At 37.7% G+C, this 24834-nt stretch overlaps 1 protein-coding gene across 4 annotated transcripts in view; it reads left to right on the top strand.

Moving 5' to 3' along the window:
• LOC128689739 (endoplasmic reticulum membrane sensor NFE2L1) overlaps window positions 1-24834 on the top strand; it is a 411774-nt gene that overhangs the window by 35647 nt on the left and 351293 nt on the right. For all 4 annotated transcript variants that reach the window (XM_070087539.1, XM_070087540.1, XM_070087541.1 and 1 more), the window contains exon 3: window positions 7521-7602. In XM_070087539.1, coding sequence (XP_069943640.1) covers window positions 7521-7602 — 82 coding nt within the window. The remainder of the gene's footprint in view (window positions 1-7520; window positions 7603-24834) is intronic.

The raw sequence follows: 24834 nt of genomic DNA, 5'->3' as shown, positions 1-24834 counted from the left end.
TACTTACAAAAGCATTTGAACACAATGTTTACAATCCTAGCAAGCCTACCTGTATCAGCATTTGTTCCAAGAGTGTTTTTCAAGAGATCGGAATGCAGATGTTTTGCTTTTTCGCAAATGAAGGTCTTAGAAACACTATCACCAGTTAACTGTTTTTCATTGATCCAAATCAACAATAATTTCTCAACCTCTTCAATTGTTTGTGGTTTTTGTATTGTAACCGCATTCACTCCTTTTGCAACATCATCCTTTTTAATGGCCTCTTTGTTTTTTAGTATTGTAGAAATCGTAGATTTCACCATACAAAACTGGGTAGCAAGATCAGACACGCGGGCACTGTTTTCATACTTCGTTATGAGTTCTTTTTCCATCTCTATTGTTACTCTAACCAATTTTCTTTTTGGTTGGCTGTTATCACTAATCTTCTTAGGCCCCATGGTGACTTATTTGTACAAATAATATAAAAAACACCAAAAAATGCTAAGAAACATGAAATTGTTTACATCAAAGTTTTGGCAGGTCAGGTTTGTTTGGTTGAATGCCGAGCAAACGGTCGACTACTGAGCAATTTTTTTCACTTAACAAAACAATTTACAGTATTACATCAGTACAATTTTAAGTGTGTACAGTACTAATATTTTAGATTGATTTAGTGGTCTTAAGTTAAGTAGGTTAGATTAGATTAGATTAGATTATTTCAGCATGATTTAGTGTTTGCACAAAGGTGGATGTACAAATGTGGATTATTATAGTTAACCCTTTGACTGTTTCTGTCGTATATATACAGTAGACCGCCATTTAGCACAAATTTATTTGGCACGATTTGGGTATTGCACGATTGAAGAATTGCGGCACAATTTTATGTAACACGTCGTATAATTAATTTAACACAGTTCAGTTTGTGGGAAGGAAAAAAAATTCTCTTTTGCTCAAGCAGCTACCTTGTTGTGGAGCAGCCGGGTAGCCCTCCCGCCATCCCCTACCACTCCCGGACACCACCCCACCATCCCAGCGTTCGTAATTAATGTGTGTCCAGTCCAGTCTTTCTCTGCTACAAGGCAGCTATGTTTGTGAATTGTGTTATGATATTTTAATTACTATATCTTGTATCTGCCAAGCAATCATGACACTCAGTAGCTATACCAGTGTTGCTGAAAGTGACATGAAGAGGCGTAAGCACTTAAGTCTTAGAATTAACAAAGAAACAAAGATATTAGACGAGAGATAACCTATAGCCGTAATGAAGTGTTACTTTGTACACAGAAAAAGAGGTTAACACGAGTTTGTGTGACTGACTGACTGAATGACTGACTTACTGAGTGACTTGACTGACTTACTGAATGACTTGACTGACTTACTGATTGACTTGACTGAATGACTTGACTGACTTACTGAATGGTTTGACTGACTGACTGAATGGCTTGACTGACTTACTGAATGACTCGACTGACTTACTGAATGACTTGACTGACTTACTGATTGACTTGACTGACTGAATGACTTGACTGACTGAATGACTTGACTGACTTACTGAATGACTTGACTTACTTACTGAGTGACTTGACTGACTGAATGAGTGACTTAAAAGTTTAACACTCCAGTACAACCATCGACTTAGTACCAGAACCTCTACCATCCACCTCAGCCCAGTAGGGCCATAGCATAACTCTCCACTCTTCACAATCATCCTCGGACACCAGCACCCACAATTTAAGGTAAGAAATACTATTATTTCTATTACATTTGTAGTCTTAAGCAGTAAAAACAACATAATACATCACAACAGTGAACTAAAACTACATATTCACTTTTATTTTTGTAAGATGTGGAGGCCTAAAAAAAGTTGTTTGGCTTTTTGGGGGATCCCAGGAATGTAACCCTATTTTTCCCATAAGTTCTTCAGTTCATCTTACATGATTTTTTACCTAACACTGCATTTTCAGGACCATAACTACCGTGCTAAATGACGGTCTACTGTACATCTTATGAGCCAGTGTTTTTGACGTATTTATACTCCAAAATTGTAGCAGCTTCAAATCAAGCTGGAGAAAGCAGGTTGGCCCACATGTGAGAGAATGGGTCTGTGTGGTCATTGTGAGCAGTATAAAAGAAAGTCCTGCAGCACGCAGTGCATAACGAGAAAAAAAAAACTGACCGTGTTTTTGGATTAAAACGCCGACTTTGAGGTGTATTTTCGTATAGCATTTATGGTTGTATTATTGTTTTCTTGGTCTCATTTAAGAACATAAGAACATAAGAACATAAGAACGAAGGAACACTGCAGAAGGCCTACTGGCCCATGCGAGGCAGGTCCAAGTCCCTACCGGCTTAAGCCAATGCACCCAACCTAGTCAGGTCAGGTCACATTGACTCAAGGGAGGAACACGGCAACCGACCCGTTAGCACAAGCTATCAGGTCTAACTCACACCCACCCACATCTACTCATGTATTTATCCAACCTATTTTTAAAGCTACACAACGTTCTGGCCTCTATAACGGTACTTGGGAGTTTGTTCCACTCATCCACAACTCTATTACCAAACCAGTACTTTCCTATATCCCTCCTGAATCTGAATTTTTCCAACTTAAAACCATTGCTGCGAGTCCTGTCTAGGCTAGATATTATCAGCACACTATTTACATCCCCTTTATTTATTCCTGTCTTCCACTTATAAACCTCAATCATATCCCCCCTAATTCTACGTCTTTCTAGAGAGTGCAGTTTCAGGGCCCTTAGTCTATCCTCATAGGGAAGGTTTCTGATACATGGGATCATCTTTGTCATCCTCCTTTGTACATTTTCCAGAGAATTTATATCCATTCTGTAATACGGTGACCAAAACTGTGCAGCATAATCTAAATGAGGCCTAACCAAGGATGTATAGAGTTGAAGAACAACCTGAGGACTCCAATAGAATACACATTACAGAAATAGAGATGATTTTGATTGGTTTCAGGATGAAAAGGACCTCGAAATTGAGCTCAAAGTAGCGGAAATGCTTGATTTTTGCCGATGTTCTAGAGTAAACAAATGACATCATTGTCCCATAAGTGTCCAATTAACCCTTTCAGGGTCGACAGGCCCTCTCAGAGACTTGTTCTCAGGGTCAGCCAAATTTCAAAAAAAAAAAATTATTTTTTCTTATGAAAAGATAGAGAAGCTTTTCCTGATCATAATGACACCAAAAGTATGAAATTTGATGGAAAACTTACAGAATTATGCTCTCGCGAAGTTAGCGGTCTCGACGATGTTTATGCATCGGCGATTTTGCCCACTTTGAGCCCTATTTTCGGCCAATTCCAGTGTACCTGTCGACAAAAATCATAACTATTTCGCAAGAACTACATTTTTTCTATCAAATGAGTACAAGAAACCACCCATTTACTGATTTCAGCTATCCAATACAGTGGTCAGAATTTAGCAATTTTGCTAATTTCACACAAATTTCAAAAGATGCCAATTTCCGAATAGGGTCCAGAATAAACAAGAAAGACATTCCTGGCACTAAAATAACATTTCCTCTGTTCATTAGTCATGTCCCCAGGCCCCTCTTACATTCTTTTGCTTTCCACTTTGAATTTTTATTCTCACAAAAAAATAGAAGATTTACTGTTATGCAGACTACTGCATTAGTGTAGAAATGGTATAAATAATATCAGTGCATTTGTGAAAGAATATTAGACTCACCAGTTGATGTGTATTGGACGCATAGCATGATTTGTTTACTTTTGAACTTTGGTAAAAATCGAACATTTCTGCTACTTTGAGCTCAATTTCAAGGTACTGCTTTTCTTTGTAAAACCAGTCAAAATCATCTCAATTTCTGTAATATGTCTTCCATTCTATAAAATGAGACCAGGAAAACTAGAATACAGCAATAAATACCATACGAAAATACAGTGCAAAGTCGCTGTTTTAATCCAAAAACACGGTGAAGTTTTTTTTTCTCATTACACACTGTGTGCTGCAGGATTTTTTTTTATACCACACACACTGACCACATACACCCATTCTTTCATATGTACGCCTACCAGCTTTCTCTCACTAGATTTGACGGCGCTAGAATTTATGCGTACTAGTACGTCAAAAACCCCTGCGCGTAAGCCGTACTAGTACGGCCGAAACCCTGAAAAGGTTAACCATTCTAATGCACAGTCACGAATGGGTTGACATTATTTATACAATTATTACAATAATGCAGTAGTCTCCAATAACAGTAAATCTTCTATTTTTTGTGTGAATATATATTCAAAATAGAAAGCAAGAGTAATATAAGAGGGGCCTGAAGATGTGACTGATGAACAGAGAAAATGTTATTTTACTGCCAGGAATGTCTGCATTGTTCATTCTGGACCCTGATTTGAAATTGGTATCTTTTTTAATTTGTATGAAATTGGCCAAATTGCCAATTTCTGACCACTTTATTGGGTAGTTGAAATCGGTAAATGGGCGGCTTCTTGTACTCAATCAATAGAACAAATGGAGTTATAAAGAAATAGCTATGAATTTGATTGACTGAAACAATGGAATTGAATGAAAATAGGGCTTAAAATGGGCAAAATTGCCAATGCATAAACATCTCCAAGATCGCTAACTTCATGAGAGCGTAATTCCGCAAGTTTTCCTTCAAATTTCGTACTTTTGGCGTCAATAACATCGGGAAAAGGTTCTCTATCATTTCGTGGGGAAAAAATTTTTTTTTTTCTTTTTTCGAAAATTTTGTGACACAGAGAGAGTTTAGGATTTGGGGTCGCAACAGTCAAAGGGTTAATGAGGATTCTAGCATATTAACATGATGTGGACACATTCAATGTTTTAATAGCCGTGAGGGTTAAAGTTACAGTGGAACCTTGCGTTATGAACCTAATTCATTCCAGAAGGCTGTTCGAGTGTCAATACCAAACGAATTTGTTCCCATAAGGAATAATGTAAATTAGATTAGTCTGTTTCAGACCCCCAAAAATACACTTACAAAAGCACGTACAAAAATACACTTACATAATTGTTTGAGTTGGGAGCTGTTCGAAACTGGATGTACCACTGTATTAAGAATATGATTATATTGTTTTCCAAATGTTTGTGACAGTGAGAATATGGATATATAGTTTTCATGTATTTAGCTGATGTTGGGATATCAGCGTAGAATTAGGGGGGATATGATTGAGGTGTATAAATGGAAAACAGGAATTAATAAAGGGGATGTAAATAGCATGCTAAAAATATCTAACATAGACAGGACTCGCAGCAATGGCTTTAACCCTTAAACGGTCCAAACAGATCAACGTTCAAATTCGTAGTGCTACAAAAGTAGATCTACTTTTTTTACATACAGTGGACCCCCGGTTAACGAACTTTTTTCATTCCAGTAGTATGTTCAGGTGCCAGTACTGACCGAATTTTTTCCCATAAGGAATATTGTGAAGTAGATTAGTCCATTTCAGACCCCCAAACATACACGTACAAACGCACTTACATAAATACACTTACATAATTGGTCGCATTTGGAGGTGATCGTTAAGCGGGGGTCCACTGTATTTTCAAATTAAAAAAAAAAAAAATGTAGATAAAAGTTTTTTTGCATGTTTTCAAATGTAAAACAAAAAAGAAGATCTACATTTTTTACATACTTTCAGATGTTGAAAAAACATATATATACGTTTGGACCATTTAAGGGTTAAATTGGAAAAATTCAGATTCAGGAAGGATATAGGAAAGCACTGGTTTGGTAATAGAGTTGTGGATGAGTGGAACAAACTCCCGGGTACCGTCATAGATGCTAAGACATTGTGTAGTTTTAAAAATAGGTTGGATAAATACATGAGTGGGTGAGGGTGGGTGTGAGTTGGACCTGACTAGCTTGTGCTACTAGGTCGGATGCACTGCTCCTCTCTTAAGTGACGTGTCTGACCTCACTAGGTCAAGGCATTGGCTTAATTAAGCCGGTGGGAGAATTGGAGTTGCCTCGCATAGGCCAGTAGGCCTGTTGCAGTGTTCTTTCTTATGTTCTTATGTTAGGGAGAGATGTTTTTTATTTAATGGTAGTTTTGAAGGTGCCGGCTGAGACTATTATAAATTTAATATCTCATCAGTTTAAAATACAGTATGCTAAAAGGTAAGAAGAAAATTTTACCCTTCATGAAAATTGTTTTGTTACTCCTGCTTGTTGATATGTAAGCATTTGGAGATGCTCAGTTGAGCAATAGAGGTCTATGGATGGTCTGTTTCATCGCTGGCAGCTCATATTTATTTCACTATGTATAATGAATAATGAAAAATTTCAAAACAAGGAAAATAGTGCCAGTATTGTGCTCTCTCATTTGGAATATTGCTGTGTTGACAGCCCCATTCAGGGCAGGAGAGCTATCAGAGCTGGAACACATATAGAAATCATTTATGGGCTGCATAGAGCCAATAAAGCATTTAAATTACTGGGATTTCCTTAAAGGCTTAAATATGTACTCACTGGAACAAAGGAGAGAGAGAGATACATGATAATATATACCTGGAAAATACTTGAGGGTTTTGTCCCAAGTCTTCACACTACCATAGCAACATACTAGAGTGAGAGATATGGGAAGATGTCCAAAATGAAGCCAGTGAAAAGCAGGGGCACCATAGGCACAATAAAGGAACACTGTATCAACGTCCACAGCCCCCAGACTGTTCAGTGTCTTACCATAAGATACCAAAGTTTAGAAGTCTTCAAGAGGAAGCTGGACAAGTATATTCATCAGGTAGCAGGTCAGCCAAGCTGTGATGGATATGTGGGTCACTGGGCCACCAGCAACAATAGTATCTTGGTTGACCATACTAGCACCAGATGAGCCTGGCTCAAGGTCAGGCTATGGGAGTAGAGAACCTCTTGGAACTCATGGAAGGTATATAACAGGAGCAAGAAAAAATTTTAAGCCTACCTTATGTTCCTCGTTCATCTTACTTATTGATAATGCAGCATTTAGAGATAGTTATGTAATGACTAAGTGAAAGATGGCTGTAAGTCATCTGTTATGTTTTATCACATGACAGTTGTGGGTCATCTCTTGAGGGTTTATAAGGTCACTATAGTGTATGCTTTAGTGGCCTGGGAAAAGTTAGTTGCTAGCTTTCTGCAGGCTGTAGAAATCTCTGTACAGGATTATTTTCATGTCTTGGCCACCATTTTTAAAACTTACAGCTCATACACTCAGTCAAAGCTACATACTGTACTAATATTTACTGAGAAGAAATATGAATAGTATTCTATTAGAAATGCACTACAAAGGGGCCCGCTGTGAGAGACCACACATAAGCTCTAAGGTGTTTGTGTATTGTTAATTTTCACTGGTATTTTAATATAACTTCATGGTTGCTATTAAATCTGTACAGGAATTGGTAACAAAAAGTGATCACATGATGTTAGATGTGTATACATATTTTTATTATTTTTGTTAATACATGTTTTTATTATTTGATTTATACATACAGTCCTGTATATGTAATTGTAAAGAATTATAAACTCAAGCGTATGATTATTTGCAGCCCAAAGGTGATACAAGGATCGATGAAAAATCTGCTGAAAACATGTGGTTACAGCTCAACTTCACTATTGACTCTGAAACAGGTAAGTTAATTATTTGTTTGTGTACAGCAAATAAGCATTTTTCTGAGTGGTAAGTGAGGTACCTTTGTTTTGTAAAGCATAGTCTTGCTCTTATTATATACAGTGCAGTCAATATATTGCTTTCCATGTTTATATTATGTATATAGAACAGGGTTTTACAGTACTTTTATGTTTGATTCTGTAGTACAGTAAACCTTCTCATAATGGGGAGGATACATTCGTGAAAATCATTGCCTTATGATAAAAATAATGTCATGTAAAATGGAGAACATATGGGAAAAATAGGGTTGAATTCCAGTTGCCTTGAAAAATGTCAAATGACTTTTTTTAAATATTATAATATATTTAAAAAAATAAATTTGATCTTTTTTTTACATTCTGGTAGATATTGTTTGTTGATTTGGGTAGAGAGGATGGTTATGGCAATACTGTAGTACCTTGGGATACGAACAGCTCAAAACTTGAACAATTATGTAAGTGTATTTATGTAAGTGCTTTTGTAAGTGTATTTTTGGGGGTCTGAAATGGATTAATGTAATTTACATTATTCCTTATGGGAACAAATTTGTTCGGTATCGCCACTTGAACAGCCTTCTGGAACGAATTAAGTTTGTATCCTGAGGTACCACTGTACTGGGCTGAGGCGGATGGTTGTGATTCTTGTGTTGATATATATGCTGAGTTGTTAGTAGTTGATGGGTGGACTGAAGTACTTAAGTATTCTTTAGTACATTTCTGGTGTTGTACCCTGCATTAGTGTATATGGATGATGATGAGGCTTCATTGCTTGTTTCAGACTGCTTCAGAACAAGGCTTCTAGATGTGTCAGGACTTTTCAGTGAAAAAGTCTGCAAATTTATCTATAAAATAAAATTGCTCATGTAACTCTTGAAGTGTTAAGGGTTTATCTACAAGTTTTTCTTCCTTTCCATCTTCCTTTTTTCTACCTCTCTCTTAACCGAGAATGGAGCTTCTCCAGTAATTCTTCTGCAGATGGTCCTTTGTCAATGTCTTCAGACAGTTTGTTTATGCCATCTCCATACATGCCCTCACATCTCACTCTCCTTGCCAGAGCCATTATTTCCTGGACCTAACTCCTTACTAAGGAAAACAAAAGAAAGTATGCACCAGAGAAGGTTATAATTTATCCCAGTTTGCATTTTTTGGTTGTTGGGGACACATCATCCCATGAAGTGCATCTGTAATGTTAAATTTATACCAGAGCTATGGTATGCCTCTCTCAGAGCTGTCATCTGTTGCTGCATTAAGTTTTTCCATTACTTTGCATGTATAGTAACACAGTACACAGACTGCAAGATTTGAGAATGACCACGAAAATTATTTAGAATGTGAGTTATTTCTGGCTAAGCACATCTTGACTTCAGGAATAAAATAATGCTTGAACCAATCAGCAAATTGGGCTTCAATTATCAATGGTACCTTGTTAGGCTGCCAAATAACAAGCTAACAAGTTTTGTCTTGAGCTTTTAAAGCACAGGGATTCTCTACATGATAAATTAGCAAAGGCTTGCATTTGAAATCATGTTTCATTTGTACAGAGAAGCAAATAATTTAAACAACCTTGGGCAGGGAAATTTCCTGTGGCAGTGTGATCAGCTGACACACTCTTGCCACTAAACCTAATGTTATGAAGCTGATTGCTCTTCTAAAACTTGAAGACTAGCTGGCACCAAACATACATTGTTGTGTCTTATTTAGGTGTACTGACCTCTTTGATACTCTTCACTATGTTACAATCTACACAGCTTGCTGCACAGGCTGTTATTTTTTTCTCATTGTGTGATAGTACTGATGGTGGATTTTCTTAGATTAAGTGTGGGTAGTTTGAAGAACACAAGCACTGCTTCATAACATATAAACAGTTTCCACTTATTTCAGTATGGTCACAGCTTCATGCTTACTGTTTTCTTCATTGAACTTCTGGCATCACTTGGTGCCATGGTTAATATCAAGAGATTAGATAAGGTGATGAAAAATATTAAAAATCTTGGAGGGGTATATGCAGAGCGTAGACTACCATGATTATGTGCATAATTTGATGCTTCCACACTTCTGTAGCATACTATCAAGGATTTGTATAGGCTCTGCAGAAAGGATGCACTTTTTTTTTTAGACAAAATTGTTGTATAGTATGTAGTGTTGCTTTACAAGGGAGTTTACTGTACATTGAGCCCCTGATTTAACAGTGTCTCTTAAATCCAATTGCACATTACACCTGGATAATGAAATCGATTTTCCATGATTTTTTTTTTTTTAACAAGTCGGCCATCTCCCACCGAGGCAGGGTGACCCAAAAAGAAAGGAAATCCCAAAAAAGAAAATACTTTCATCATCATTCAACTCTTTCACCTCACCCGCACATAATCACTGTTTTTGCAGAGGTGCCCAGAACACAACAGCTTAGAAGCATATACGTATAAAGATACACAATATATCCCTCCAAACTGTCAATATCCCGAACCCCTCCTTTAGAGTGCAGGCATTGTACTTCCCATTTCCAAGACTCAAGTCTGGCTATATAAAAATAACCAGTTTCCCTGAATCCCTTCGCTAAATACTATTACCCTGCTCACCCTCCAACAGATCGTCAGGTCCCAAATACCATTCGTCTCCATTCACTCCTATCGAACATGCTCACACACGCCTGCTGGAAGTCCAAGCCCCTCGCCTACAAAACCTCTTTTACCCCTTCCTTCCAACCTTTTCGAGGACGACCCCTACCCCGCCTTCCTTTCCCTACAGATTTAAATGCTCTCCATGTAATTCTACTTTGATCCATTCTCTCTAAATGACCAAACCACCTCAACAATCCCACACCTTCTCCTAATTTCCACACTCTGAATTTTCTGCATAATATTAACAGCACACATTGCCCTTAGACAGGACATCTCCACTGCCTCCAACCGCCTCCTCGCTGCCGCATTCACAACCCAAGCTTCACTACTATACTTTCATACATTCCCTTCTTTGCCTCCATAGATAATGTTTTTTGTCTCCACATATACCTCAACGCACCACTCACCTTTTTTCCCTCATCAATTCTATGATTAACCTCATCCTTCATAAATCCATCCGCCGACACGTCAACTCCCAAGTATCTGAAAACATTCACTTCTTCCATACTCCTCCTCCCCAATTTGATATCCAATTTTTCTTTATCTAAATCATTTGATACCCTTATCACTATACTCTTTTCTACGTTCACTTTCAACTTTCTACCTTTACACACACTCCCAAAATCGTCCACTAACCTTTGCAATTTTTCTTTAGAATCTCCCATAAGCACAGTATCATCAGCAAAAAGCAGCTTTGTCAATTCCCATTTTGTATTTGAATCCCCATAATTTAATCCCACCCCTCTCCCGAACACCCTAGCATTTACTTCTTTTACAACCCCATCTATAAATATATTAAACAACCATGGTGACATTACACATCCCTGTTTAAGACCTACTTTTACCGGGAAGTAATCTCCCTCTCTTCTACACACCCTAACCTGAGCCTCACTATCCTCATAAAAACTCTTTACAGCATTTAGTAACTTACCACCTATTCCATATACTTGCAACATCTGCCACATTGCTCCCCTATCCACTCTATCATATGCCTTTTCTAAATCCATAAATGCAATAAAAACTTTCTTATCTTTATCTAAATACTGTTCACGTATATGCTTCAATGTAAACACTTGATCTACACATCCCCTACCCACTCTAAAACCTCCTTGCTCATCCGCAATCCTACATTCTGTCTTACCTCTAATTCTTTCAATTATAACCCTACCATACACTTTTCCTGGTATACTCAGTAAACTTATTCCTCTATAATTTTTACAATCTCTTTGTCCCCCTTCCCTTTATATAAAGGGACTATACATGCTCTCTGCCAATCTCTAGGTACCTTCCCCTCTTTCATACATTTATTAAACAAAAATACCAACCACTCCAACACTATTTCCCCTATATCCATGATTATAATAATAATAATGGTCAATCTGAATTTAACAGACTGTGTCCATTAAATCCAAAAATCAATTTATGCAGATGACTGCAACAATAATAGACAATTCTGATTTTACAGACTTTATCCATTAAATCCAGAACTTTCAGTAACAGTAATAATTGACAGTTTGGATTCAAATTTGAAATCAATTTACCCTTCTGACTGTCACAACAGTGGATAATTTTGGATTGAACAGACTTTGTCTGTTGTTTCTGCATGTTATTTCACTACAGATTTTTGTGGGTTTAGCGCTATTCTTGTTGATTAAAATAATAATAATGGTCTATTAAATCCAAAATCCATGAAATTGGGGGTCTGTTAATTTTATTGTACATATAGTAGACCCCCAGTTTTCATAATCAATCCGTTCCAGAAGGTTGGCCGAAATCCGAAATGGCCAAAAACCGAAGTAATATTTCCCATAAGAAATAATGTAAATCCAATTAATCCGCTCCAGACACCCAAAAATATTAACAAAAATAAATTTTTTAAAGAATAACTATAGTTTTACATACAGAAAACAATGAGAAAGAAATATAAAGAACTAATTTTAATGATATATGAACATTACATACCTTTATTGAAGACTTTTGTTGGCATATGGAAGAAGGCGAGGAGGGTAGAGGGAGGAGAGTTTATTGTTTGGAAGGGGAATCCCCCTCCATAAGGACTTAAGGTATCAAAGCCCTCTCTGGGGTTACTTCCCTTCTTTGTCTTGAGAGTCACTATACCCCTGTCACACAAAAAATCTGTCCAGATTGCTCTGTTTCTGGCATCTCTGTAAAATTTGCCTAAAATGGGACAAGACATTGTCATTGAACATGTTGCAGACATGGCTTGCAACTTTACAACTCACTCCACTTTGTACACATGTCCTTAATCACTGAAGAAGGCACATTCTTCCCCCTCTCTCCCTCCTCTGAAGCAATATCCTCAGCTGTGGTCTGTTGCTGTTCCAGTTGAAGGTGTTGCAGCTCTTCAGTGGTTAGATCTTCCCTGTGGTCCTCCACCAACTCTTCCACATCCTCGCCACTCACATCCAACCCCATGGACTTCCCCAAAGTTGCAATAGATTCCACAGTAGGCATAGGGTCATCAGGGCAGCCTCAAACCCTTCAAAATTCTTCTTGAGGACATATTCTGGCCACAATTTTCTCCAAGCAGAGTTCAAAGTCCTGGAAGTCATTCCCTGTCAAGCCTTGTCTATAAGGGTTATGCAGTTGAGGATATTGAAGTGATTCCTCCAGAATTCTCTTAGGCTCAATTCAGTGTCTGAGATCACTTCAAAGCACCTCTGAAATATTGCTTTGGTGTAGTGTTTTGAAGTTTGAAATGACCTGCTGGTCCATTGGTTGGATGAGAGGAATGGTATTAGGGGGCAAGAACTTTACTGTGATGAAATTTCACTCCTCAAACAATAGGTCTTCCAAGTGTGGAGGATGAGCAGGAGCATTGTCCATTATCAGGAGGCACTTAAGTGGCAGTTTATTTTCCAGGAGGTATATCTTCACACTCGAGCCAAACATATCATTGACCCACTTAATGAAAATTAGCCTCGTGAACCATGCCTTATTGTTAGCCTTCCACATCACACACAATTTACTCTTCATGACATTGTTTTTCTTGAGCACTCAGGGATTTTCAGAGTGATAAATGAGTAAAGGCTTCACTTTGATATCCCCACTAGCATTACCACAGAACAAAAGAGTTAGCCTGTCCTTCATAGGCTTGTGTCCTGCCAGTGTCTTTTCCTCCTGCGTGATGTAGGTCCTCTTTGGCATTTTTTCCCAAAAGATGCCTGTTTTGTCACAATTGAACACTTGTTGGGGGAGGAATCCTTCAGCCTCTACGTACCCCTTGAATTCATCAATGAATGCTTTGGTCGCACGTTTGTCAGAACTTGCAGCTTCGCCATGCCTTACCACACTCTGTATGCCACTTCGCTTCTTGAATCTTTATAACCAGCCTTTGTGGCCTTAAATTCACTAACAGGAGCACTTGTTCCCAGCATTTTCTTTACGAGATCCGCATTCAACTTTCTTGCCTTCTCGCAAATTATCCCATCTGAGACTCTATCTCCCACTAACTGTTTCTCATTTATCCAAACCAACAACAACTTCTCCACATCCTCGATTGTTTGTGATTTCTGTTTCATTGCAACATCAGCTTCATTGATTTCTGCTTTCTTCACCAGGATGGAACTGAGTATCGATGTGGACTTGCCATATATCCTGGTGAGCTCGGCCACATGTACACCACTTTCATATTTTGCCATAACTTCTTTCTTAAATTCTATCGTGTTTCTCACCTTTTTTACCAAAGGGGTGGCACTCTGAACTTTCTTTGGCCCCATAGTGGCTTATTTCACAGTCGCAATCAATAAACAAGCACCAAAAACAATGGATGAATGCAGGGAGTACTCCTAACTCAACAAGAGACGCAGACTGAGTGTGATACATGTGGTGAAGCGGCAGCGGCGGTGGGTGGACGCATCTCATACCAACGATTTCCGAGCAGATGCTCGAAATCCAGGGGGAAGTTTCACCAAAAAAAGTGCTCGATTTCTAATTTGTACGATTTCTGCACTGGCTGAAAACTGGGGGTCCACTGTATATCTTTCAATGTATGTGCATTGAGAGCTTACATTAATCCCCTTTTTAGGTACTAATATGCATTTAAGTTGTAATGTCCAGGCACAATGCTACCTTAACCCTTTCAGGGTCCAGAGGCAAAATTTCAATGAGTGCCCCAGTGTACAAGAAATTTTGAAAAGATAATTTTTTTGTGAAGGTAATAAAACTTTCCCTGACAATAATTTCCATCAAGGGCTGGTCAAAGAATTCCAGTGTTTCCAAGGGAATTTGCAGCATTTCCAAAGGAACAAGCTGGTAGGATTTCACTTTGAGAGTCATCAAACTGATGGGGATTGGGAGCAAAATTGGGATTTTGCTTCCAATCCCAAATGTGGTTTGCTGGTGGATACTGGACATCATAAGCTGGTTGTGGTTGTAGTTGTAGTTGTGGTGTGGTGGTGGTTGACGCTCCACTTTGTCCTTGAGCTGAGGAGTCATCGGCGTGGGTCCCAGCCTGGGCTGGTGAGTCATGCATGACTGTGGTACTACCACCACCACTACCACTATCACCTACTGATTCCTGTGGTCTATCCATGCCAAGTGTAGCCACATCATCCTCACTTTCACTGTCTATTCCTGGTGTAGGGCCATGGGATGTACTCCGGGATGTACTCCGTCCCCTGGGCACTACACAGGGAACACTACCCGAGCGCATGCAGCGGTGTATATACCGACGCTTCACTGGTGAATATGATTCATCACTATCACTACTCGAATGATCATCAAGAGCAATAAAATCAGTCCACATCACTATCATCATCATCATTACTGAAGTCTGAGGCCTGGCCATGCGAAAATATTAGTTTTCTCTTGCGGTGAGGTACAATTGAAGGTGACTGAGACGTGCCCACACCAGAGGTAGAAGATTGAAGATCGTCAGGATTTTCTGCACTATTTTCAATATCCTGGTCATTGCTTTCGGTCACTAATCGATCAAAGCCATAGAATTCTTCTTCTTTTCCACTTCCATCAGAGTCAGAACTATCAGTTAGGAAGAGGAGAATCCCAATTCGCCTCGGAGTGAGAGCTGCCTTGCCATGAAGCATGGTGAACAAAGCTTACTGAGGCGGTGTTCCCACAGTGCCATGCGGGCGCCTAGAATTTTTGTTTATGGCGCGCACACACTACGCAGACCCATTCTCTCAAATGTAGGCCTACCAGCCTTCTTGCGCTAAATTTGACGCCGCTAGAATTTTGGCGTAGTTCTAAGGTTTGGACCCTCAACGTACAGCCGTAGATCTACGGCACGGACCCTGAAAGGGTTAATGACCCTGGTGCAGTCAATATTCTTTAAAAGCAACAGGTGAATCTACTGTTAGCAGATTGCCTTCAAACACTGTATTTTTAAATTTCAGTATCAGAAGAATGATGGAATGTGTTAAATTTAAGCTGAAACATTAAAAAACAGATGCATTCCTAATAGTGTTTGTTAAATTTATTCATCAATGAGATGACAAAAAAAGTTAATGGTTGATGGTAAAATAATGGTGTTTAATTAAGAGGCAAAGGAAGAGATCAAAATTAGAAGTTCATGAAGAAAATACTTTAGTGATATTGCAAAGAAAATGTTTGTTGGAAAGATTTTGATTGAACATGAATGTAGTGTTTAGGAAAATGGCTGAGAGTCTCCAGCTAGAAGTAAAAAGATAGACTTGCAAAAGTAATGAATTTTTTTAACACATTAGCCGTCTCCCACCGAGGCAGGGTGACCCAAAAAAGAAAGAAACACTTTTACCATCTTTCAACACTTTCACCATTATTCACACATAATCAATCATTTCAGAGATGCCCATATATGACAGTTTAGATGTCACTTCAAACAGCCAATATCCCAAACTCCTTCTTTAAAGTGCAGCATTGTACTTCCCACCTCCAGTCCGGCTAACCGGTTTTCCTGAATCCCTTCACACAATATTACCCTCCTCACACTCCAACAGTTTGTCAGTCCCAAAAACCATTCGTCTCCATTCACTCCTATCTGACACGCTCACACATGCCTACTGCATGTTCAAGCCATTTGTACACATAACCTCTTTTACCCCCTCCCCCCATCCTTTCCCCTACCTCTCCTCCCTTCTACTACAGATTTATACATCCTCCAAGTCAACCTGTTTTGCTCCATCCTCTCTAAATAACCAAACCACCTCAATAACCCCTCCTCAGCCCTCTGAATAATACTTTTTGTAACTCTACACCTCCTCCTAATTTCCAAACTACGAATTCTCTGTATAATATTTACACCACACATTATTGCCCTTAGACACGACATCTCCACTTCTTCCAGCCTCCTCCTCGCTGCAGCATTTACAACCCGTGCTTCACTCCCATATGAGAGTGTTGATACCACTGTGCTCTCGTACATTCCCTTATTAGCCTCCATGAATATTTAGATTTATGATGAAAGTGTAATTTTTTTATATTTATAATAGTTCAGTAGAAGAGACTTAAGGTAAAATTTATAATAGGGCATCAGAAGAGAATTAGGGTAAACAAAAAGTGGATAGTTTTTGTAAATGACTTAAGATTTAGGAGTGTTTCAGCAGGATATATTTGGTGAACACTAAGAAGCTATGGAAATAAGTTGTAAATGACAGTAGAGAAGCACTGTGATTATAGTTGAGACTCTTAATGATGAATCAGTTTGTTAAACATAGAGAAAAGTTACTAATATTTATGCATACATACATTAACCTGTCAAGTTAATGGACTTTGGAAATATGAGACAAAATTCTGCTGGGCCATTTGATTTGGAAAGCATGGACAAAATCTGTTAGTTAAAGAATTATCGATTATTATTATTACGATCATGGTGAAATGATCTGATCTCCATCTGTCACAATCATCTTTACTGGCCACCTACTCCTTTCTCAATTTTTCCATTAAATCAAAGGTTTTACTGTACTTCTCATAGTAAAATGATATTTTCATGGGAGAACCATTATTTTAACATAATGACTATATCAAACCAAAGAGAGGCAACCTAAAGAAGGAAACACATACATACACTTTCACTCATTCCCTAACTTCTTTCCGGAAGTGCAGAGGTATCAGAATGCAAATTACCCACTGAACTGCAGTGTGCTCACCCATTCTTCAAATTGCAAGCTCTGTACTTCCTATCCCCAGAACTCATGTCTGGTACATATTTACCAATGTCATATATACAAGGAGTGAATATTATGCAGTTTTGTTTCTAACACGCTGGTTGTCTCCCACCAAGGCAGGGTGACCCGAAAAAGAAACACTTTCACCATGATTCACACTAGTACTGTCTTGCCAGAGGTGCATGGATACAGCAGTTTAGATGTCCCTCTAAACAGCATTTATCCCAAACTCCTCCTTTACAGTGCAGGCACTGTACTTCCCACTTCCAGGACTTGAGTTCAGTTAACCAGCCACAACAGTTGTAGCCTAGTGGTAAGAGGCATGCCTCTCACCAAGCTGTTATGGCTTGACAAAGCTCTTGGAGAGCAAAACGTTTCCTCTCTAAAATGTTGCATTAGCTGCATTTGTGTCCTTTTACTTAACATATTGTCAGTAATTCTACCAACATTAACCCTTTGAGGGTCCGTCCCATAGTTCTACGGCTTTGAAGCCAGGGTCCAAGCCATTGTACTACGTCATGAGCTCAGCTCACTCAGATAAGCTGTGAGCAGTAAATTTGGGCCTAGATATGAGAGAGTGCATCTGTGTAGTAATTGTGCACCATATATGTAAAACAAATCCTGCAGCACACAGTGCTTAATGAGAAAAAACTGTGACCGTGTTTTTGGATTAAAACAGCAACTTTATGGTGTATTTTCGTATGTTTTTACTTTTGTATTCCCAGTTTCTTGGTCTCGTTTGGCAAAATGGAGAATATTTTCCAGAAATAGAGATGATTTTGATTGGTTTTAGTACTGAAAATAACTTGAAACTGAGCTCAGAGTAGCGCAAATATTAAATTTTTGCCTATGTTCAAGAGTAAACAAATCACATCACGTGTCCAATACATGTCAGCTGGTGGGTCTAATGTGCATTCACGAATGCGCTGATATTATTTATACAATTATTGCAATATTGCATAACAGTAAATCTTCTATTTTTTGGTGTGAATAAAAATTCTTTATGTGAATAAAAAATTAAAAGGACTTCATCTGTAAAGTCTGGAAACGTAACTAATAAACAGAGGAAATGTTATTTTAGTGCTAGGAATGCCTGCATTGTTTATTCTGGACCCTGTTTTGAAAGTAGAATATTTTGAACTTTGTGTGAAATTGGCCAAATTACCAAATTCTGATTGCTTTTTTGGGTAGTTGAAATAGTTGATTGGGCAATTTCTTGTGCTCAGTAGATAAAATGGAACATATACTAGTGAAATAGCTAAAAATTTAGTCTAATGGAACAATGTAATTGGCCAAAAATAAGACTCAAAGTGGGCAAAATTGCTGATACATAAATATCGCTGACTCAGCAAAATTCATGAGAGCATAATTGCGTCATTTTTTTTTATTAAATTTCGTGCTTTTTGTTTTATTACCTTCAGAAAAAGGTTTTCTACCATTTTGTAAGAAAAAAAATAATAAAATCCTTCTCGAGGACACATTCTGGCGACAATTTTCTCCAAGCAGAGTTCATCGTCCTGGAAGTCACTCCCTGCCAGACCTTATCTATAAGGCTTATGCAGTTGGGGATATTGGAATGATTCCTCCAGAACTCTCTTAGGGTCAATTCAGTGTCCGAGGTCACTCCAACGGTGCGAAAACTGAGTGGATGTATGAAAACTGGGACAAAATTTCCATGAAAAAAGTAATTGAAAACCAAATTGAATGAAAACTAGGGCATATGAAAACTGAGGTTTGACTGTACCAGAAATGTTATACATGGTGCAGAGGTGACATTAAAACAATATCAAAGATGGTGGACACAGTTCGTTTAGCGACGTGGTCTTAGGAATGAACTCCGTCGTTAAGTGAGGAGAGGCTGTATTTATGCTATTAGAGTAATAGGTACAGTGATAAGAGTTACAAATAATTTGCTCTTTATCTCTGTCAGTCCTCTGTGTGTCTTTGTGATTAATCATCTTCCTCTTAGCCTTCACACCATATTACAGTCCTTATTACCTAATAACCTTTTGGAAATCACAGTGAATTGGGTAAAACATGATAATTGCATTGAAGTTGGGTACAAAAAATCCATCACTCATTATCATTTAAAATAACAAATACTAGGTATGTAGTGTGCAAGACATTAACCACACCACTTTAGTTAGTGAATGTGGCTGCTGCATCCTGGTTTTCTCCAAAATTGATTCACTTTTACTATTTAACCCTTAAACTGTCCAAACGTAGATCTACGTTTGCGCGCATAGCGCTCAGAACGTAGATCTACGTTTTTTTTTACATAAGAAACAATGTAAAATCGAACGTAGATCTACGTTTGGAGTGTTACATGTGCAAACGTAGATCTACGTTTGGACAGTTTAAGGGTTAATTGTACCTAACAATAGGCAAAATTTTGGCATTTTATAAAAGCCTCTTTTTTTTGTCATGTATCTGTTTTTAACTTTCATCCTCACAGCTTAAACTCTCATAGATATACGCATAATAAATCCAGTAAACTATTTTTCTTAGTTTCTGCACTCATCTTTAATAACTTTGTCCTTGCACACTTTCTACTTAACCAGACATTTAACACTTTCTATGCTCTGAAAGTGTTTTATGCATCCATTAAATAGTTGCCACTCTGTTTTGTTATTCCCTTTGCTAATAGAACATAACTGAATAGTATCTATTTTTTCACTATATTTTACATTTTAAAATATTTTATTGTTTCAATACCTTTTGAAATTCATGGCTGCACAACCTTCGTGGATGATGGCACCCTGTCACAAGGCCAAAAAAGTAGCCAAATGTCTTGCCAAGAAAAATATTGAAGTTTTACAGTAACCAGGGAATAATCCAAACCTCAGTCTGTTGAGAATGCCTGGAATATCATGAAAAAGAAGATGGAACCCTGCCACATTTATTACAGTTTTTGCTCCATAATGTTAATGTTATGTCTTTTTAAAGATTTTTGTAACAATAATGGGGAATATATAAAGTAAAAGGATACTTGTGTCCTTTTACTTTACATATTATCGGTAATTCTACCAACTTTATTACAATAATGGGGAAGTCTGGATTATTTTTGCTTGTACTGTAGATATATTTTAAAGATACTCATCTGCATTTTAATGACAGTATTAGTTAAAAATCTTGCTTTCATTACACTGAAAGTTCAGAAAGTTCAGTGAGTTTAAAACCATCTTCAGTAAACTGGGTCCAATAGTTATAAAAACTCTGAAGATAATGTAAGGATTACTAACAGACCCTAATTTCAAAAGAAAACATGAAAATTTTTCCAGACAGTTCTTTATCAACTTGGCTCTGTTCCTTACATTAGGATGTGTTCTGCATACACAAATAAGCTGACTGATCAGGCCATTAATCAGGAGACCTGGTTTGTACAATATTGTATGGAGTCTATTTTTTTTTTTTTGTCAGTTACCCACAAACTTTGATGGCAAGTTTGTCATCATAATGGACAGTTTGTTGCAAAATCATAACTGTTAGTCAACAAATATCACAAATTATATACAGTTGATCTCTCAAATTTCTGGGGTTTTCATTCCTAGAAATCCCACAAATATAGGGTCGGTGAATAATATAAAATAATATTCACATAAATTTTGTTTCAAATTTGGACTTATTTTTTGTTTCAGTAATCCTGAGAGCATTTTTAACAAAATTTGGAGGTTAGTTTTCAATTTAGGGGTCATGCACCAAGCCAAAGAAAAATGGGCACCTCAAAAACACCCTGCCAATAATTGAAGCTAGTTATAGGGGACCCTTCAGTAGAAGACATTGAATATTCAAAGCATAAAAATCAGAAGCTCACAAATTTGTGGGTTGAAGTGTGGAAGTGATGGCTTTATAAACAAACCCATTGGCAGGACTACATCTCATGTTATCACTTTCTGTAATGTGATACAAAAGTCAGTTGAGAAATTCAAAGATGCAAAATTTGCCTTAAATTTAAATTTTTGAATTAGGGATGGGATTCAAGCACTCTAGATGTTTTATCAGTCTGTTTCTACCCTCTGCTTGTGTGATTTGCCAAAGTATATGAGTGATTCTTCTCAGCATCATACATGTTTGCTTTTATTTACAAGGATGGAAATGTTCTTTCTTTAGTACGTATTAGGTGAATAAATTCTGTGTTGATACCACATTTTTCATTCAGCATAGCATGGCCTTTATAGAAATAGCTGCCATCTTTACAATTACATCTACTGTATATTGTTTATGTGCAGCAGGTGTTCAGCTGACAACCTCATTTGCCTTAAAAATCTGTAAACATTGTTTTAAAATTTATGCAGAAGTTTGGCCCATTTTGGGAAGATGGATTTGAAATTTCTACCTGTTGTTGTTGGTTTACTCATCAGGGAATATTACCTAACATAAGTTTTTGTCGTAAGATAACTCATTTAATGGTGCCATACCTATGACTGGGGTATGGCAAAAGGCAACTGCTGGTATTCAATGCTGGATATAGTTGTGTATTAGGACACACACATGATGGAAGTATAGTCATTAGCCCTATGGAGGGCCATGGCAGTGACTGTATGGCATTAGTGGACAGCTTCTGCAACCTCATTAGTTGTACTTTGGTTGATGACACAAGGCTACATGAGTTCGTCTCATTGTAGCATCAGCATGGTTGTATGTATGTTATGCCTATTCATTTCACCTCTTTGAAGTAAACACAAAGATTTTTAGGCGCCAGTTTTTATTTGTCAAATCATTTTATGTTACGCTGCACATTACAAACCTTTGCAGTTTTAATGGCACCAAAGTTAGCTTTTGACAATTAGTTGGACTCTTATAATTAGTGAATTTATTTATTTATTTATTTATTTATTTTTTTTTTAACAAGTCAGCCGTCTCCCACCGAGGCAGGGTGACCCAAAAAAAAAAAAGAAAATCCCCAAAAAGAAAATACTTTCATCATCATTCAACACTTTCACGTCACTCACACATAATCACTGTTTTTGCAGAGGTGCTCAGAACATAACAGTTTAGAAGCATATACGTATGAAGATACACAACATATCCCTCCAAACTGCTAATATCCCGAACCCCTCCTTGAGAGTGCAGGCATTGTACTTCCCATTTCCAGGACTCAAGTCCGGCTATATAAAAATAACCGGTTTCCCTGAATCCCTTCACTAAATATTACCCTGCTCACACTCCAACAGATTGTCAGGTCCCAAATACCATTCGTCTCTATTCACTCCTATCGAACACGCTCAAGCATGCCTGCTGGAAGTGCAAGCCCCTCGCCCACAAAACCTCCCTTAACCCTTCCTTCCAACCTTTTTGAGGACGACCCCTACCCCGCCTTCCTTCCCCTATTTATTTATACTCTCCATGTCATTCTACTTTGATCCATTCTCTCTAAATGACCAAACTACCTCAGCAACCCCTCTTCAGCCCTCTGACTAATTTATGTCATCACATATTTCACTCGACTAACCTAATGACTTGAACAACTTGTTCATTGGTAAGTCATACACTAAGAACAAAATAGAAAGGAATTGGTATACAATTCTTGTGGTTTCCATTTTTTATTGACTTATTCTTACATGACAGGGTTGATTTTTCAAAGAAATGTGATTGGAACGTTTAAGATCTGTAGTAAACTGCAATATTCAGAAAGTGGCATATGTTACAATTTCCTGGTTTAAGCATATTTTTAGATGCGTTTGACACTTTGGCATAGACAAAGTCACTGATCAGTTTGAATGCAAAGATGCAGTCAAGTCTTACTTGTTACATAAACAAAACTGATTTTGAGGGATTTTCTATCCCCCATAGCCTGCAGACCTGTATAGCCATCCCAGTCTGGGTGATTAGGCACTTAAAACTGGTATTGGTTATTTTTCCTCTTGGAAACTTTTACCATGTTCTTAGAAATTATTATTATAAAATGTCATCCAGCATATGGAAGTTATTACATTATATACCATAAAAGGCATGTAATAATTGCTACCATTTGATTGTGTTATTGTATAATGATTTAATACTCTGACTAATGATTGTAGTTTACTAGATTCTTTATTATATTAATGGAAAGTGTTAAACTCTCAGGGGTCATACAACACCTGGGGAATGGGAGGTTATCAGGTTTGAGTCAAGGAAGGGAATACATGGAGTATACCTGGAGAAGGTTTTGGGGGTCAGTGCCCCCGTGGCCTGGTCTGAGACCAAGCCTCGTGGTGGATCAGGGTCTGATCACCCAGGCTGTTACTGCTGGTTGCATGCAAACTGACATATGAACCACAGCCTGGCTGGTCAGGTACTGACTTTAGGTGCCTCTCCAGTGCCTTTTTGAAGACAGCCATGGGTCTATTGGTAATCCCCCTTATGTATGCTGGGAGGCAGTTGAATAGTGTGTTATGCAGTGTGTTGTATTGCTCTCATGTTTACCTGTAAAGCCCTAGTGTGTGCAGGGGCCTGGGTATTGGAGAGTATTTAATGTTTTAACTGTAGGCTAAGTAGCCTGCAGAAAGGTGGGGGTGTCATGGAGCCTTCCTTGTTTATAAATGTTCATTTATTTTATTCACTAGTAGCAGTGTGCTAGTGAGCTAATGTGAACTGGAGTTAAGGTGATGATGTAGTGGAGTAGATTGTAAGTTGTGTATTAGTTACTTATTTATATTTATCTATATTTCTGTATAGGTGAGTTTTTGTGTTCTTCCTTATAATAAATAATAATTACTATTGCTTGATATATGAGTGCATGCTGGCCCGAGAGTTGCTGTGTTTTTCAGTGTAATTTAAATGCCCCTAGACAGCAGATTGAGCAGCATTTAGGAGCCAGGACATTTTATTTAAATTACAATATCAAAGACGTAATACAGGGTTACTCCAGTTCGTTAAGACCAGAGACCCTTCACCAGTATGTAGGCATGCATTCTGAAGGAACTGGATCTCATAATGGTATAGTTGTCTATTTATTAATTAATTATAATAAAAAATGTCTTCAAACACTATTTGTGTATGTATTGATGAATGAGTGGAAAATTGCACAAGGTATGTTGACATTTGAAAAAGATGGTAAGAGGGAAAATCCTGTGATGTAAAGGCATGTTTCTCTCACAAATGCTTCTTATTGTTAAAATACTAGAAATGTCATTGGAGAGGAATATATGAAGTACTGGAAATGTCATTAGAGAAAGATAGATAAAGTATTGGAAATGCCATAGGAGAAAGATAAAATACTTGGAGAGAAAAACTTGCTAACTACTGTATTAAACGATTATATTTTTGATCAGAAAGATCCTGTACAATATTTGAAATATATTAATCTTTTGCAACATAAGTCACAAATTATTCACTGAAGAAATACAGATATGGAAACCACGAAACAGGAGAGATAAAATGCAGACTGTTTACTGTACAGTGATTAAGATATTTTTTATTTCTATGGAAAATGTAAAATGTTAAGAGGAAAAACATTGTCAGGAAAAAAAACGTCACCAGTAAGTTGCCAC

Source organism: Cherax quadricarinatus, chromosome 22, assembly GCF_038502225.1.
Source record: "Cherax quadricarinatus isolate ZL_2023a chromosome 22, ASM3850222v1, whole genome shotgun sequence".
In the NCBI taxonomy this organism is placed as follows: Eukaryota; Metazoa; Arthropoda; class Malacostraca; order Decapoda; family Parastacidae; genus Cherax; species Cherax quadricarinatus.
The sequence above is the reverse complement of the archived record's forward strand: the minus strand, read 5'-3'. Positions and strand labels throughout refer to the sequence as shown.